General features: G+C 36.0%; 2 protein-coding genes and 1 pseudogene across 2 annotated transcripts; 2 read left to right on the forward strand and 1 right to left on the reverse strand.

Moving 5' to 3' along the window:
- Positions 1 to 2692: 2692 nt before the first annotated feature.
- Positions 2693 to 6223, forward strand: LOC110722763 (metal-nicotianamine transporter YSL1-like). The gene is made up of 8 exons (XM_021902057.1): positions 2693 to 3234; positions 3374 to 3768; positions 3883 to 4055; positions 4169 to 4263; positions 4427 to 4561; positions 4652 to 4841; positions 4928 to 5045; positions 5146 to 6223. The coding sequence occupies exons 2-8, from the start codon at positions 3399 to 3401 to the stop codon at positions 6075 to 6077; spliced, it is 2013 nt and encodes a 670-aa protein (XP_021757749.1). The 5' UTR covers positions 2693 to 3234; positions 3374 to 3398; the 3' UTR covers positions 6078 to 6223.
- A 1301-nt stretch (positions 6224 to 7524) lies between these two features.
- Positions 7525 to 11687, forward strand: LOC110722764 (annotated as a pseudogene).
- Positions 11688 to 11770: 83 nt separating this feature from the next.
- Positions 11771 to 19124, reverse strand: LOC110722765 (protein HLB1-like). Its single transcript, XM_021902059.1, has 14 exons — positions 18582 to 19124; positions 17279 to 17389; positions 16563 to 16632; positions 16189 to 16302; positions 15852 to 15935; positions 15017 to 15067; positions 14839 to 14868; positions 14626 to 14688; positions 14444 to 14509; positions 14159 to 14287; positions 13716 to 13751; positions 12961 to 13080; positions 12272 to 12457; positions 11771 to 12132 (listed from the first exon to the last, which is right to left on the reverse strand). Exons 1-14 carry the CDS (start codon positions 18914 to 18916, stop codon positions 12022 to 12024), a joined length of 1506 nt encoding a protein of 501 aa, XP_021757751.1. The 5' UTR covers positions 18917 to 19124; the 3' UTR covers positions 11771 to 12021.
- Positions 19125 to 19374: the final 250 nt, after the last annotated feature.

Consider the following 19374-nt stretch of genomic DNA (forward strand, 5'->3'; position numbering starts at 1 on the left):
TAATTTATGCTTGTATATTTAATTTCCATCATTTTTTCAAAGTTTAATTAGTTTCTTTTCCGCCATTAAGCCTATCTACTTTGTATTTTATAATTGATCATATACCTCAGCTCCTTTCCAAAACTCTATTAATACTTCTTACAAAGTATTATCCAAATCTATTATCTCTCTAATAATTTAATAAATTGAGAATAAACTTAAGACACAAACCTTCCCAATTCAAAGGAGAATGCTATATGTATATCACCATTATAATGGAATCCATGCTAGTTGCATTGGTTGTTTACAAAGTTGAAAGTAATAGTATTCGAATTCCCTTTTTTACTTGTTGAATAACCATCTAATCATCAATCAAAAAATACTTTTACAAAATAATGCAGAGAAGCCGTGAAATGCTATACCTTTCTTTTTCCCCAGACTATAAATTCAAAGAATCCAGCAGTAGCATAAGTTCTATGCATACAAATTCTTACCAACTTAAATCTTTAGCTTGTGAGGTTGCAACTTGTAAGAATAATACTTCAGTCTTCACTTTATTTGAGAGACTATTTTTGTTACAAGTGTGTGAATGTTATGCGTCTTATATTGAAATTAAAAGATAAAAGTAAAAAACTTTCACTTCATAGTTTAAGCGGGGTACTCTTCCTAGGGCTAATTGGATTTAAGATGAAACCTCGTTATATGCTTTGTTAGTGAATTTATCTCCTTTTCATTGCCGATTTGTCGTCCCAAAATAAGGGTATATAGTGTATGGAATAATAGTCTCATATATTAACATTACGAATAGTGTAGAATTGAGTTGATTATTTCAAAATGGCTCAAAATTAAATCAAGGGGAGTGAGTTTTTTTTTTTTTTTTTTCAATCAACAATATAATCCTTGAAATCGGGAGTATGTGACAGCGTATAACAAAATAAGAAATTAAATTTTTTTTATAAAATTTTGAAATTTACGTAGCATGAAAGATGAGTAATAAATTTATCCATTAATCCATTATTATTCCGTAGTGATAATATAGAAAATATAATTATCCAATTGTCTAAACAATAATACAACTTGTATGTCATTATCTCCTGTCATCTACCAAATTAATTGACGAAAAATTATTTTATGCAAGTATACTTATAATCCCGTGACAAATTTTCAGATCATAGCTCTCTATAATGGTACTTAGGTTTCAAATGTTAAGTAAAAAATCACTTTTAAAAGCTTATAATCGGCCACATCTTTCGCTCCTATATTGGCATAACCAAACCAACTTGAATTGGTAGTACACTAGTACTTAATTTATCCCCTTGACAAACCTCAATTATTTTAACTTGACATTGATGTACTCCGTAATTTATGTATCCAAAATTCAAGGAATAAAGAGATTATTAGCACATTAACACGTACATGTCAATTGAAATTATTAAGATTTTTAATCCAGGGAGGCAGGGATGTCATCTACTATATTACAAAGTTACAAGTTGTTCCATTGTCTTACAACTTTACAATTTATTCGTAGTGTAAATAAAGAAGGGTGGGCCTCCATTGCTGTTGGATCCAATTGTAGCAATTGGCTTTTCCTATCCAATTGCTGTGATTAGATCGGTTCATGTTAACGCTCTTGAAAACCAATCATATATTTTTATAACACAAAGGGTATGTTCTCTTCACCTTATTTTCAGTCCAGTTCCTAATTTTCTTCTCTCGTAAAATATTCAATTCAGTTCAGCTCCAATCCAGTCAGTTTAGTTCAGTTCAGTTCATTTTAATTTAGTTCAGCTCAGTTCAGTAAATCAGATTAAGCCCAAAGTAAAGGTAACTATGGTCTTCCAAGTGTAGAAAAATCTTAATCAATAATGGAGCACTCCTAAAGATCAAGCTAAAGAAAATTCAGAAAATATGGAAAGGATACAAAAATCATCTAGAATGAGTACTTGTCTTATCAACAATCAAAAATTATCTACAATCAAGACAACATTGAAATTTTTTCTTTGAGAATTTATGTGTTGATTGCAAAGTTGCCAAAAGAATATGGAATACAATGTAACTTTTAAATTTGGTCCATATATATGAGTATATGATTGATATCTAGCAATAAATACGAATAACGCCTAATGGCCTATACAAAAAGGCCAAGAAAATGTAGCATTGTAAAAAATAAAATAAAAAAACTAAAAAAAAAAAAAGGAAAAAAACACCAAGAGTTTGTCCAAGCCATTGATAGTGGAAGGGTGTTCATTTGAAGAAACAAAAAGGTCTAGTACATGTGAAAATGTATTATTCAGAATCTTGATTAATTTAAAAATTATTGACAACCACAAAAGATACATGACATGTAACTTACTTAGTTATAGTGTGTATGCTTATCTTTGAGACATCACTTTCATCTTTTGTTACATTACATGATTATTGATCCTATGCTTTCAGTTCAAGATGAACCTAATTCTTGATTCTTCACGGTATTAGACAAAGATCGTTCATTACTACTCCATATTGAATAACCATTAAGGGTAATTTAGAAAAGTAAAAAGTTCGATACTCAAAATTAAAAAAACAAACCTTAACTTAAGATGTTTATACCTTGACTTGATACGTATCAACGCAGTGATATTTTAAAGAGGCGTATACTCCATAAGTCATGACTCACCCTATATAATTATTCCACATTTCCACAATATCTGTGGAGATGTGATGACCTCTAGTATACAGTTTGATTTGAAGAATTTGACTAAAAATTGTGTAAGTTGATGAGTATGAGTGTGCTACATTTGTTCGATTATTCTCATCCAGCCTTATCTCGTGCTGGCCACACTCCTTTGTAACCACACGACAAAATATCCCTATTAAGCATATAATTCCAACGTCAAGTCTATACATCATGAGTTTCCTAGGCAACTCTCTTCTTCAACCAAGAATATTGCTATAATTACAATGAAATCTTATGCCAACTAATCTAAAATTTATCTATAACTTAATATAATCGTCAAAGATCTATAGATTCACATAAAGATATATTTTTTTTAGGACAGACAAAAGGAACATTATTCATGTTTGCTTAGTCTTAGCTTGCTGATTCAAGAACTTAATAACTTTATAAAGTGGGAAGGTTAGTTGGTATTTCTTGTAGTGATCTTACCTTCTTTAGCTGCATTAGTGGTTAGATTTGATCGACGAAGAGGAAAAAGCCGAACCATTAATGATTGAGTACTTAGGACGTGCCTAATTTGTCATCCTGATTCTGTTAAGGTATGTAAGAATTGTTTACATCATTTAACTTCAGGGGATTTCTGACATGCTCTGAAGTTTGATATATATACTGCTGTATTGTATATTAGCAGTAGTTTTAAGTAGTGTTGTATTTGAAGTGTTTTTTTTGTTTCTTCAGTGAATTGTGTACTGTTGAGAGGAAAATGATACATCAAATGGGAGAGGAGAAAGATGAGAGAGAGATCGCGAGGGAAGAGGAGATTGAAGGTGGATTATCAGATGATGCAGTAACACTAACAAGACTGCAACCATGGAATAAGCAGATTACAGTGAGAGGAGTAGTGACAAGTGCAATCATTGGCGCGATTTATAGCATCATTGCAATGAAGCTCAACCTTACTACTGGTCTTAGTCCCAATCTCAATGTCTCTGCTGCTCTTCTGGCCTTTGTTTTCGTTAGGAGTTGGAACAAAGTCCTTAAGAAATTCGGGTTTTCTCCTGTACCTTTCACTAAGCAGGAAAACACCATGATTCAGACCTGTGCAGTTGCTTGCTATAGCATAGCCATTGGAGGTTCAGAAACCCCCCACTTTCTGTCTCTATTATCTATATTTATTGCTGTAACTCGAATTCAGATATATATATATGATCATTCTGTTGTGTTTTCCTCCTTTCTTTGCTGAACAGGTGGATTCGGGTCTTACCTTTTGGGATTGAACAAGAAGACCTATGAGCTAGCTGGTGTTAACATGGAAGGGAATTCTCCAGAAAGTTACAAGGAACTAAAAGTTGGCTGGATGACAGCTTATCTTTTCCTCGTCTGTTTCGTAGGTCTCTTTGTGTTGATCCCCCTAAGAAAGGTATGAAAAAGGTTCATTTGTTTTGGTGCTTCCATAAAAATTGTTAGCTTTATATATTGTATTATTTGTACATGACAACGCGTGCTTATGAAAGCTAAACTTCTTATCTGCAGATACTCATAATCGATTACAATTTAGTATTTCCAAGTGGTATGGCAACTGCTGTGCTCATCAATGGATTCCATACAAGAGGAGATAAAATGGCAAAGTATGCACATAACTCATATATAACTCAAGCGGCAAGTTGCTTTATGCTTTAATAATCTTAGTAGTTATCCTTTCTGTAGTCTAGTGGAATTGCAGAAGTAGATTGAGCTGTGCTTGATTCCTAAGGGAAGAATACTCACAGCATAGGTTCTAATTTGGTTCAGGAAACAAGTACGCGGATTTTTGAAGTACTTTTCGCTGAGCTTCTTTTGGGGGTTTTTCCAATGGTTTTATACTGCTAAAGAGAACTGTGGGTTCATTCAATTCCCTACCTTCGGACTGAAAGCTTGGAAGCAAACGTAACCTTCCTGCATCATATCTTTCAGCTCAATAATCATATATACTAACTACTAGGAAAAAAATGTTGATTATGTTGCGATTTTGTGCAGATTTTACTTTGATTTTAGCATGACTTATGTGGGAACTGGGATGATTTGTTCTCATCTTGTTAGCTTGTCTTTGTTGTTTGGAGCCGTTCTTTCGTGGGGACTGATGTGGCCTCTCATAAACAAGCAAAAAGGAAATTGGTTCCCTGAAAGTGTATCAGATGAAAGCATGCAGGGTTTGAATGGCTACAAGGTTATTAAGCTCTCATTTCTTACCTGAACATCTTCTCTTTACTTTCAACTGATCACTAATTAATCAAAGAAACATGTTTTTGACAGGTCTTTATTTCCATTGCTCTCATATTTGGAGACGGGTTTTATAACTTCTTCAAAGTGATGGTTATCATCCTTGTAAATGTTCGTGGTAGAATGAGACAAAAGGCGGTCCTGAATGCAGGTGACTTTTCCGCTTTTCTGTTGTAAATTACAGACATGTCTTTATAGATTATACTCCCATCTGATAGAGATGAAAGTGCATTGTTTTTTATTTGTTGCAGAAACAATTGGTCAAAGCAAAGCTCCTAACATCGAAAGGCAGAACGAGGTGTTTATCAGGGAAAGCATACCAATGTGGGTAGCAGCCAGTGGCTACCTCTTCTTCTCCACTGTAACTGTCATTGCCCTCCCAATGTTGTTCCCTGAAATAAAATGGTATTATGTTATCGTAGCCTACATTCTTGCACCAGCATTGGCCTTCTGCAACGCCTATGGAGCTGGACTAACAGACATGAACATGGCATACAACTATGGCAAAGTAGCCCTATTTGTGCTAGCTAGCTTAGCAGGGAAAAAATATGGTGTAGTCGCAGGACTTGTAGGTGCAGGGGTCATCAAATCGATGGGCCTAGTTTCTTGTACATTGATGCAGGACATTAAGACAGGCCATCTGACATTATCATCACCGCGATCAATGCTGATCAGTCAGGCCATTGGGACAGTCATTGGATGTATTGTCACCCCTCCTAGTTTCTTCCTGTTTTACAAAGCATTTGATGTGGGAAACCCCAACGGCGAATATAAAGCTCCTTATGCTTTGATATATAGGAACATGGCAATCTTAGGGGTTGAAGGCTTCTCTGCTTTACCACAGCATTGTCTGCAGCTTTGCTGTGGTTTTTTCGCGTTTGCAATATTTGCTGACTTAATTAGAGATCTATGTCCTACAAAGATTGGAAGATGGATGCCACTTCCAATGGTTATGGCAGTGCCATTTCTAGTAGGTGGATACTTTGCCATCGACATGTGTGTAGGGAGCTTAGTGGTGTACGTGTGGCATCGGATTAATCCGAATCAGGCTGATCTGATGGTTCCGGCTGTGGCTTCTGGTTTGATCTGTGGTGAAGGACTCTGGTCTCTTCCTGCTTCATTTCTTGCTTTGGCCAATATTAATCCTCCAATTTGCATGACATTTTTGTCTTCCAAGAAATAGGACATTCTGTAATAGGAACACACATAATTTTGTTTTTGTTTTTGTTTCTTTTTTAACACTCTCAATAATGTATACATTTTCTATTCAGAATTTTAGATGCAGCACAAAATGCATTTCATCATCCTTAATTCAGCAATTTTCTAGAATTTCTAGTGTCTTATGCATTGATGATTTCTTTATGCTAGCTAAAGGATATGTTTAAATTCAACGGATTTATCCTTCATGATAATTTTTAAAAAAATAAACTCCGTAGTAAACTGTTCATCCCTTTGTCCATAGATTAAATTTTGACAAGGAGCATAACAGGGAAGAGCAGGACGACTACCGTCCTGACCATAATGATTAGAGTGATATACATATCGCTATGTTACTTGGACTCGAAAGAAGTGTGAAGCATCAAACTCACCCATTTTCTTGAAAAAAGTTATGTTTTTAGTTAAAAATGAAGTGTCCAAGTGTCGGTGTCAGTGTCCGACACATGTCGTGTCGACACGGACACGTGAGGTAAATGAAAGAGTCCGAGTAATAACATATGGACCTTCATAATCCATATTTAAATCTGACATAAAATAAAATTCAATATGAAAAGTTTGTAATTTGATCTATGTATGCATGAAGCCAATATATATAAAGAAAGAAAATACAACATAAATTTGTCTATGTCTATGAATAAGATAGGTCGATGATAAATAGTCAATGTATATCCCATGCATATCTCCTACTATCACTCTTTGTAGTACTACTGACTACTCTTACGATCTAATCTGTAACAATAGTGTACACATATAAAGTAAAATCTCAAGAATCATATACTTACTCCATTCCACAAATATTGTAAAATCTGCACTTATACACTACTTCGTATTTATCATGCTTGTTTGACCACGTATTATAATTGATATATTAAGTAAAAATATATTCATGTGATCCTGCTAGATTTGTCTCGTAAAATACTTATATAATATCAACTTTTTATAAATTTTACTCTTATATAATTATAAATATTTGACATATAAAATGTGCCTTGAGATGCGTAATTTCATCATCCTTGTTGCGTAATTATTAGAACGGAGGAAGTATTTTATCCAATCATTAAAGATGCTGTACAAATGAAAAAAAAAAGCAAAAAAAAAAAATAAAATTGAGAAGACAAACTTACAAAAATTAACCACACAAAATATTAAAAATGATCTATTTTATAAAGAGATTGAGTTTTTCCCCATATGCCTAATACTTCTCCATTTTTTTTCCCGACCAATTTTAAATACTTGCTTCATTTCTTTATTTGAAATTTTTTTACAATATTTAATTCATTTCTCTCAACAACTTTTACTTTTTTTATTCTTCTACCTACTCCACATCCTTTATATTTTATTACTTTTTCCTAAAACTCCGATTATGAATAAATAGAAAAGTATTTAAAAATAGAGGGAGTATTAAACGAACGGGGAACGACTCCATCAAAATAATCTAAACACAGGACATAGAGATGGATTAGGTATCATGCATAAATTATATCGATAAATACGGAGTATCCATTCATTCCTCAAAGTGTGTACCATGAGATAAGAAGCCGGAATTATGTAGGAATTGCAGAGTCAAATAATTTTTCAGTGTCACCCGAAAATTGCTTTGAGAGAATTACGTACATAGGAATACTCCGTAGCAAGTTGCAGAATTATCAATCCCGCTAATACAGCACACAGTTGAGTCAACTATACAACAATACTTGACATGTGGATTTGAATTTTGATTCCATCCTTTTTTTTTTTTTTTTTTTTTTTGATATTTTCCCAATTTTACAATTTTATAGAGTTGAAAAGTCACCAAATCTCACATCACAGTCTTTTTGTAACAAAGTTGTTATACATATACTCCATATTAGTAGGGAAGAGTTATTATTGCACAAAACAAAGTCCAAAAACTCCCACTCTTTTATCACTCATATTTTCTGATCTGACCAACATCACTCAGAAAACATGGGGGATGAGAGGAGGGCAGAAACCGAGATACAGCGGTTGGAGGTGGAGGAGGCTCAACATGAGGAGTCCGAATTCGACTCGAGGAAGAAAATCCCACCATGGAATAAACAGATTACGATACGAGGTTTGGTTGCAAGTACAATCATAGGTGTTCTCTACTGCATCATTATAATGAGGATAAGCCTCACTACTGGTCTGAGTCCTAACCTGAATGTCTCGGTTGCTCTTCTCGCGTTCATTTTTATACAATCATGGACTAAGATCCTTCAGAAGACATCGTTTTCGTCTGTGCCTTTTACTAGACAGGAAAATACCATGATTCAGACTTGTGCTGTTGCCTGCTACAGCATATCCATTTCAGGTCTGAAAATGCAATGCTGTCATTTTTGTTCTCAACAACGAAGTCACTTAGCTCAACGATTATTCTTTGTTCAACATTTGATTGCTTTGCAGGTGGATATGGGGCTTATCTGTTGGCACTTAACAAGAAAACATACGAGCTTGCCGGAGTAAACACACCAGGGAACCACCCAGGAAGTTATATGGAGCTAAAACTCGGTTGGGTGATTGGTTATAACCTGATTGTCTGTTTTGTTGGACTGTTTGTGTTGATCCCACTTCGGAAGGTAAATTAAGTTTCTTCCTTTCACACTTAGTTAATTGACTATATAGCGTGGCGAAAATGATCCCTTCACTAATGTTCAATCTTGATGTCTTGAAGATATTGATAGTTGACTACAAATTGCCCTTCCCAAGTGGCTTGGCAACTGCTGTTCTAATTAATGGATTTCATTCAAAGGGAGATAAACTGTCAAGGTATATCATCCACCATCTCTTTATGTTTGGCAAAATTGAAGGTGTTATTTTGGTGAAATTGTTAGGTGTTCATAAAAATGTTTTAAAAGTTTGAAGTAGCTCAATCATTTTCATGATTGATACATCAAACCGCCAAAAATAAAAAAACAAGAAAGTTCTTGTCAGTTGTTGTCACTGCTTGTATTTATTAGTTGGCACAAGAAGTACCAATGTACTTATGCTTATCTCAATAAACATGAGGCATAGTGTAGGTAAGGAAATATGGTCAAGTGGTGACCCTCAACAAGGTAGAAGGGGAAGGTAAATCTCGGTTATTAACTACTCCGTAAGATTATGGGCACAACCTCTATAAGATGCAGAGGGGAGATCACAAGGGGACCGAACCTTAACAATTTGCCCTTACCCCTCCCGGAGAAGTAGAAGCCATCCACATATAGTAGAACCCTTCTCTCCGGCAAAATCTCTTCATCTTGGCCAGATAATACTTATTTTGTAACTTAACAAGCTTCGAACTTAACTTAAAAAAGAATGCAATGTGGATGGACTTCAGAGTCCACCCCCTATGCATGATGAATCATCCCTCAATGTAGAAAGCATTGTCCCAGATTTCATCAGATTGTGAACCTCTTGAGCATAATGGAGAAAATGTTATTTTAAATGTTTTTAAAGTCCTCTTCACCCATTGACACGCCTAATTATGAATACATAAGTTAAAGCTGTTCAAGGTTACAACTCTGTTATACCAAGATTATGCTCATGAAGCAGGATCTATTAGTATAAATTTCGCTGAACAAAGAAATCAATCTAAAAATTTCCGAACATTTTATTAGTTCAAATCAATGCTATAGCCTAGACTATATCAAAACTTTGCACGTTGTTCCCAGGAAGCAGGTGCGAGGATTCATGAAGTACTTTTCATTCAGTTTCCTTTGGGGTTTTTTCCAGTGGTTTTTCACTGGGAAAGCAGGAAACTGTGGATTCAGCCAGTTCCCCACTTTTGGCCTTCAAGCTTGGAAACAATCGTAATTTCTTTCTTCCCTCGTCAAACTAGAAATCCTACTCGCAATACAACCACATTCCTGCTTGACTTGCCTGATTTACTTTCTGCGCATATTACTGCAGATTTTACTTCGACTTCAGCTTGACTTATATTGGCACAGGGATGATTTGTTCTCATCTTGTTAATCTGTCTTTGCTTCTGGGAGCCGTGATCTCATGGGGCATTATGTGGCCACTCATCAGTAAACTTGAAGGAAATTGGTTCCCTGCAGGTTTACCAGGTTACAGCATGCAGGGACTCAGTGGCTACAAGGTAACTGTCTCTGCCACAGCTCCGCCCTAAAAACTAAGTGACCTCAAATATCATTAACCTTTAAAGCATATGAATCCTCAATTCAAATCCTGAATATTTAGTAGGGAAACATATTTCCATAACTGATCTCTAACAGGATAACTTCTGCAGGTATTCATTTCCATCGCCCTCATTTTTGGCGATGGGTTATATATCTTCCTCAAAGTAATTTATATTATAATCAGAAACATTCATGATAGAACAAAAATCCAGACCCCCAATAAAGGTAAATTTTATCTTAAGAAGTTCATACTTCAAATACAAGTCCCTTAATTTTGTGTTAGTAGTAGAAAATCATCTGTACCAAGCTGTAAAATAACCACATTTTAATGCACAGAAGATTTGTTTTTGTTGCAGATGATAATAATCAAAACATAAATCCTGATCTCCATAAACAAAATGAACTTTTTGTAAGGGAAAGGATTCCAATGTGGATTTCAGGCGCTGGATACATCCCCCTCTCCATCGTCTCCACCATCGTGATTCCTTTTATGTTTCCCCAGATTAAATGGTACTATGTCATTGTAGCATATATTCTCTCTCCAATTATATCTTTTGCCAATGCATATGGAGCTGGTTTAACTGATCAGAACATGGCATACAATTATGGGAAAGTTGCTATTTTCATCCTGGCTGCCCTTGCTGGGAAAGACAATGGATTGGTAGCAGGGCTTGTAGGCTGTGGCGTCATCAAGTCAGTTGCCTTTGTTTCTTGCACTCTAATGCAAGATTTCAAAACAGGCCACATGACCCTATCATCCCCTCGCTCAATGCTCATCAGCCAAGCGGTGGGCACCGCAATTGGATGCATTGCAGCTTCTCTAAGCTTCTTCTTGTTCTACCAAGCATTCGATGTGGGAAATCCTACCGGAGAATACAAAGCACCTTATGCCCTAATTTACAGGAACATGGCAATTTTGGGGGTTCAGGGATTCTCGGCACTTCCTCAACATTGTTTGCAGCTCTGCTACGGGTTTTTTTGCAATAGCAGTAGGACTAAACCTGCTGCGAGACCTACTACCATCCAGGATTGGAAAATTGATGCCACTTCCAATGGTTATGGCAGTGCCATTTTTGGTGGGAGGATATTTTGCAATTGATATGTGTGTGGGAAGTTTGATAGTCTTTACATGGCAAAAACTTAACCCAAAGAAGGCTAACTTTATGATTCCGGTTGTTGCATCAGGTTTCATTTGTGGGGAAGGGATTTGGAGCCTCCCCGCTGCTCTTCTGGCTTTAGCCAAAGTTAAAGCTCCAATATGTATGAAATTTTTGGCTTCCTCGGCCTCCTAGATGAATTTTTATAGGCTTTTTTATAATTTTATTTATACATATAGACATATAGTTTGTGACAATGGAGTGAATTAACTCCAAACATTAGATAATTCTGATTTTTACACTAATGTTATATTTGTTGAGTCTCAACTCAGAATTCTAAGACATTCCATTTCACCAAAGCACATTGAAATTAATTTGGGGATGATACCATGAAAAAAAAAAAAAAAAACAAACAAACAAACTAGAAGAATGTCACAACTCAAAAGTGAGCACCAAAAATTATTCCTTTATAAACTAGAAAATCAAAGGAAAATTCTGCCCATCACAGGCTACACGAGAGACATATATTTGGCGAAATTCTAAGTGCCAATTGCTACACAAGTAAAATTGATTTCCCCTGGAAATTCTTCATAATATACATTAATGTGTGTGACCAACATAGCTATGCTACACAACCCAATTAGAGGGGAAAATAAAGCATCCTGATAATACAATCGATACATTTAACATAAATTAATCATCCAGTGATTACACCAGCCAAAACATCACTCTTACCTCGAGCAAAAATTGTGTATACTAAACGAATTGCATCCAGCCAACCATCCAAAGATTCCCATGAGTCAGCTACCTAAGATGTCCAATGACAAAATAGTAGTCAGTACCGTGTTATGATCATAGTTAAATGAGCAACTCGACTCGTGGAGAGGGAAAAAGAACTGAGAGATGCATGGAAATATCAAATATAAAAGATGAAGGAAGTTGCTAACCAAGTAAACAGGTCCATGTACAGTATCAATAGAGAGTCCAGCTCCGGGTGGCAAAGTAAGATCAGCACATGCTGACACTGAAACAATATCAGGAATGTCAACTTTGACAGCTTTATTTTTAGAATTTGCTGCATCTACTGGCTTGCCAGAAAGACTTTGTCGTGATGTCTTCGGTTCAGGTACAAGCTGCATAAGAAAATGATGGTTCAGTGAGAACTATTACTCTCAGCAAACCATAAAATGGCACAATGGTTAAAACTCTCATCATAATGAGGCATTCTGTTTCAGGAAATCCCAACGTAATCCCACAGCCTGGGGTGAAGTGCCGAAGAGTATGTCATACATCTCCTCACATAATGAAAAAAAATTCTCAGGGAACAACAACAATCAACTTTAGGTATGTATGTTTACAGCAAAAGAAAAAACTTAGGAAATATTTAGAGACTAATGGGCATTCTGTTTCAGGAAATCCCAACGTCAAATATAAACAAGTTTTACAAAGCAGACAGCATTTGGCTATATAATGCTCTAAACACAATGTGACTGAGACATCAGATATGTTCAAGCAGAAAGCATGGAACCTTATTTTTTTATGAGCTACTAATTCAACATTATTGCCAGTCCAAATTCCAGAAATGGCAAGGCAAACATTCACTTTACTTCCCTCAACCAAGAGACATTGAAATTACCTGATAAAGGCCCTCATGGTTAAGGACAAATTGAGTTCGCTTCCAATCACTGTGTGGGGCAATTGGATTGCCTGGTGGAGGTGCTGTCAGATATCCCACTTTAAGATAGGGCAAAGGAAGCTGTAAAAAAGGAAAATAGGCTTGGATCATATTATGACAGAAGATAAACACACCGAAAAAAGTGAAGCTAGTGTTAATATCAGGGAGTAAAACAAACAGGTGAGTAGCCCAGCAATTCAACTTATCCCTAACACATATCTCAAATTCTCAGGTCATTAGCTTCAGCTCTCACACTCCTTTTTATCACAGCCAATCTTATGTTACTGCATAGAAATGCATTTTTATTAAATCTGTCTAAAACGACTCCCCATCCTTGATATACTACATATCTCATAAAAGAAAGAAGTGAAAATAAATCTATCAACAAGCCATAACCCAATTGTCCTTAAAAGGTTGCGATTTTCAAGAAACAAAATTTTCAAGAAACGTCTCTGCTTTTCCCTATTTTGTTTCTCTTGACATCCAAGAGAGATACTCTGGGGATTTCCCCTAACATAGAGTATTTGGTAACTTGCTTCAAATATAGGGAATATCTATTGAGGGGAGGACATAGAGTCAGAGTAGCATGGAAAGTGAATGGAATTTCAACAAAATGGAGTATGAACTCTGATAACTCTCACAGTCAACTTAAATGGTGAATGTAACTAGAATCCTTAACACTTTCAATTATGTTTATGCAAAACAAAACCTCTTACCATAGAACGAACCAGCCTCAGTGCACTGCGGTAAACCTACAAACAGAAGTGAAAAAAACTGTCACAATTACAATTCAACAACGAATTATGCCAAAGAATACATAATTATAGTGTCACTGGTTGCAACAGGGATACATGCTACTATGCTAGCTTAGCATAGCAATTGTGCGAAATAATTCTTTCTAACATTTCTCCATAAACAAAGAATATAATTTAGCATCCTGATTATACGAAATACCAGGATGAAAAAGATGAAGTCAAGAGCCCAATAGGTACAACAGATAATAACGTACTCAGAAATCCTGCTAAAGCAAATCCAGGAAGGATAAGGTATATGCAGCCATAAGCCATCATAAAGAACAGGAACCTCTCAAGGTGATAAATCATGAGAACCCTTAAAGAAAAAGGAAAAAAAGAACAAATCAAAATTGCAGAGGGCTTACCGAGTAATTTGGCTTCAATGCATGAGCAGCTGCAATATAGACAGCACACTGACTATACAAATCATTAGGTGAAACATCATTATGGCTGACTGATCCCCCTATTCTTAGCAAGTCCTCAGCTAAACCATACTGCAAAATCATAAAATACATAACTTGCCCATTCATACAGTAGGCTCACTGACCGTGTTCCTTTTTTATGCAAATTGAGATAATAATAAGAGAGATGAAAGCAGCATTAGACATGCAAAAGTTGTTAAATCAAATAAGATTTTTCAAGGGACAAACCAAAACAGTCCCAAGGTTGTAAATAGCCCTATGAAAGTCAAACTGCAATTGAATTGCTGCCCGGAACTGCATTAGGTGTAAAACAGGGAATCAATATAGTGACAAAGATTCAGTAATATTCATAAATCACACAACTAAAATCACTAGGATATCTTGGGTTCATCCAAGCAGTATGTTTGCACCTTACTAATTGCTGTCTTTACAATATTATGTTTTTCCTTAGCAGGAACTATTGCACTGAGCTCCTGTATCACAAAAATAACGAATAGTAAATACCAAGGTCTGTGAGCATCATATTGCCAATACCATTATACGGTATAATAATATACAATGTTCCAAAAGGCCACTCCTTTAGTTACTTCTCACTGCTCATATAGAGAGATGAAATACATTACCTGCAATGCTAGTCCCCAGTTGTTAAGTGCCTGAAAAGGGAGAATGAAATTATCACACTAATGAGTGCTGATAAATAATAAATAGAAGATAACCTAGAAACAAATAATTCAATGTTACACACAGCTAAAAAAATACTTTTCTTGGCTGAATATAAACCAAAACAAAAAGGCAATTTACCTGGGGACTATTCCAATTCAACTGGACGGCTTTTCCATAGTACTCTGTGGCCTGAAAAGCAGAAAATGTTGTCAGCAGGTTACTAAATTAATCAGTGATGCAAAGAAGAAGCCCCCCACTGCTTCAGAAATTTATGGCTGAGACGGCCTCTGGAAACAGTATGACACATTGACGGGCTAAAGGACAATCACAAAAACACAAGAAGAATTTTAACGTGAAAGCATGACCAGAAATAAGCACTACAGAGTCCAGACCTTTCTCCAAAAATTAAGTCTTTGAACTTAATACTAAACTAGCTCAAGAGAGAAAAAGGATTTGGAAGTTGCAAAAAATAGACAGAAGAGAAATTTTGCAAGAGTGTGTAAATCTTCAGGAAAACCACTTAAATATGAACAGAGTAAGAGTATAAGGATGTTGCTGTAGGGTGGAATGCAGATTATGATACAAATAAATTGTACAGAGCAAATCTGCATATTTCTTAGTCCACCAGTAACAGAGTTGAATTAAATATCCATAACAAGTCTATCAGTGTATAGAGCTAGGGTTCAACTTAATTGCATCTTCAAAAATTGGAGATTAATGAAAGCCAAATGCCATGACAGGCAGGGTGTTGTTTTCTTAACCATCAGACGATCAAGATTACATCAACCATGGCCAAATAATAGTATTAGATAGAACAGACATTCACATATACAGATGACAAAGCAACAAAAGACATTCACATATACAGATGACAAAGCAAGTCTATCAGTGTATAGAGGAATCAGACTGTACAACAGGCATTCACATATACAGATGACATAGCAACTACTGTAAAGATAGAAAGCTAGTGCACCTGCTTCCACAAGTCTTCAGCCTCCTTTGTACGACCACGCATTCTTGCTCGATCAGATATAGCAATGGCCCAATTATAGTATGCCTGCATGACATATTGATAGATTAATCAGCATGGTAATACGTTGCTCTAAAATAATATGATTGGTACAGAAGCTGCATAGCACAAGCCACTATCAGATCCAAAATTAGGGTGAAAGGATACATAATACCACATTATCACCAGTCCAACACCACCACCCCCAGTGCAGAGCACGTTAAGTTTGAAAAGGTGGAATCAAAACCTAGTGACCTAGTAATCACAGCTAAATATCACTTAATAGAATATGCAAACATACATCATGAAGGGTGGGACAAAGACGAGTAGCTTCCTCGTACTTTTTGCAAGCCTCCTCGAGCAGTGCATCTTTAGAAGGTGAAGCAGAGTCAGGATCAACATTATCTGCACTTTCCTGAACACAAATTCACAGAGATCATCAGAAAAGTAACTCGGATCTAATGCATCCCACTCTTGACTTAAAAGACATTATGCTTGCAGTTTCAACTCATGGTACCATAGCCTTTGACTCCTTGTCAGTCAAATATTATAAAGAGGAAACAAATACAACTCAAAATATATATTGACTCACTATCATGAATTGAAATGCTCAAAAAGAAAACAATGAAGAAGAAACCAAGAGAAGAGAGAGTGATTTAAGGATCAAATTACAACCTGAAGTACCAAAGCCCAGTTGTAAAGGGCATCGTAATCTCCTGAATTTTTCTCTATCGCACTAGCATACCTGCAGTGCAGTCAGAATAAGATTACTATACTCGGGAGCATGGAATTAAAACTCAGCCGTTCTGTTATATAACAGCCGTTATGTAACGGATTTTGGATTTGTTGTTCCACAAAACCCCGTTATATAACACCGCGACAAAAATCACATCTTTCAACCGCATCATCCGTTTCCGTAACGATGCCTCGCCGCATAAGAACGTTTTTAACCCGTTACACCCGTTAAATATTTTAGTAATTGATTATATACATATAGTCCATAAAACATGCTATTTAGTAAATTTTTGTTCACAAAATATGTTACCTGCTTTTATTTTAATAAATATGGTTATGTTATGTTCAAAGTATACTTATTTAGCTTGAAAACTATAAACATCACTTAAACACATTAATGTGAATCCGCATTTGCCGCGATCCGTTTTATTCATCTGTTACAAGCCGTTCCCGCGGCAACACAACCGTTGCCGCGGTCACATCCGCAATTTTTTTCATGCTCAGAAGTACAAATTATAGAGATGAGAAAAGGTTCAAATTCGTCCTAAACCTATCTACATCACCGCATAAAATGCCTTTACATGGTACAAGAGATAAAAATATATTCATCATATCTATAGTAGCTCTAAGTAATCTACAAGAAGAGCATAGCTTACCTCCTGGCAGCATAAGTAAGAATCTTTTGGCGAGATCGACCTTCCTCATCAACACCCGTTACGCTATTGATAAGTTCCATAGCAGCATGGTTCTGGTATAAACTATCTTCACTGATGAAAACAAATATTTGAAAATTCTCAGCTCCATAGCTATCAATACTTTGCATGCTTAATCTTATAGAATGAGTATGTAGCCATGATATGCCTATTAATCTAACTCATGCAAAGGCCTTAAGGGTTTAGGAATAATTTGTTTAATATTGTGTGCATGAAATAGGAAGAAGGTGAAAGAAGATACGAGGCCAGATGAGTTTTGAGACAGTGTTTATTGTAAGAAAATACTTCATTAGGTGATAAAAAAGAAACAAAAAGGCAGTAAACCGGTAACTACAGGTCTTTCAACTGACAATATTAGGCCTAATATATGGTGCAAATCTTAAAAGTTGCATCCTTCATGGTATGCAAATGTGCTTCCTAGTTAGCAATCAATACAAGAAAATAATCCCTTCTATTTTATATCCTTGCACGCAGAATTCTTTGCTATACGTAAAAGAAGCACCAAACGTTAAATTAATCCCCCATATCCATAAAGCACCAACGATGGAAGTCAGTCCATAAGGCCCAATCCCATCACAAACGTCTGTTGCACACCGACATTTTGTCTCCATTGACTGTTTTGGTAACTGTGGCACCAAACCAAAACAGTCGACCAAGCAAAGCAACCCCCCCCCCCAAACACAAATCGAAAATGTCATCTACTGCCCCGCAAAAATACCTTGATAAAAAATCCTTGAGGAGGCAGAACACTTCCTCCATCCTACAATAATATGCTAACCCTGCTTTTCATCAAGGTCTAAACTATGTTGTGAACTTCGACCTTTAAATGCTCAAAAGGACACACTCTTACTACTCCATATTCATCTAAACATATATGTTTTCTCAAAAAATTAATCATCCTCTTTCCAAATAGGTAACACCAATGATAAAAGTTCACAAGGTTCAATCATGAAAGTTAATTGCAACCAATTATTTCAGAACCGAAGGACATATATATCCTAAATTCAACTACTGTTACAATGCAGATATCAGAGATATGATCAATAACCTGAGTTCTAAGATACCCTAGCAAGATTACAATTTCCAAGTTAATTGATGAATAACCCAAAACTAAGACAAATTCCCAATATTCCCAGCAAATCAATTACAATTCCACTATGAATTACATTCCGAAACCAACCATATAATATAATCGAAATTAAACCAGCATAACACTGAAAAATCATAGAAAGAGAAAGAAGAAAACCTAAGAGGAGAGGCAGAATCAGCAGCAACAGGAGTAGAATTGTTAGAAGTTCCTTGATCTCCCTTCAAACCACTCAACAATTCTCTCATCGTAAAGGTTCGACTACCTTCATCCTTCTTCAATTCGGGTTGACCCGATGATTCGTCGTTTGATCCGGAAGGAAGAGACTCGGGTTCGGGCACCTCGTGTTTCGGATCCTTGTCGGAAGCAACAGGCTCAAGTATGGCTTCAACTGCGTCGTTTGATTGCTGAATGGCGCCATTTTCCTGCGGATCTGTAGCAGGTTCTAATGCAGTGGGATGGTGTTCGGGGGATTCTTCTGAAGGTACCGCCATTGTTGAAAGCTTCGAGATTTGATGGAGTTTGGTGATTGATGGGGAAGAGAGAGAAAGATGGAAGGAGAAGAGAGGTAATGGTGAAGTTTATATATGGTGATGTGTTTGATTTGTATCAAAATTTTACAAGGTGTAGGAAAAGGAACGAGATCTGGAGTAGACTGTTTTTTTGGCTTTTGCACTCACAAAATTAACATTGCAAGAATGTGCTTCAAAAAAAAAAAAAAATTTCTTAATGATGGATCTTAGTTAGAAGATGGGTTGCAGCAGGAGGTTTGGTTAGACACGACATGAAAATTAATCGATCCGTCGCTAATCTTTCACAAGTATTATATTTTGATAGGAGAGTCATATTGGTGGGTCATGAGTCGTGCATGAACATCATTTTAAAATTTTAATACGAACCTGACATGAGCACAATCGGTTGGCTCACTTATCTTTAGCCTATATTGAGGTTT

Source organism: Chenopodium quinoa, unplaced genomic scaffold, assembly GCF_001683475.1.
Source record: "Chenopodium quinoa cultivar QQ74 unplaced genomic scaffold, ASM168347v1, whole genome shotgun sequence".
NCBI classification, from domain to species: Eukaryota; Viridiplantae; Streptophyta; class Magnoliopsida; order Caryophyllales; family Amaranthaceae; genus Chenopodium; species Chenopodium quinoa.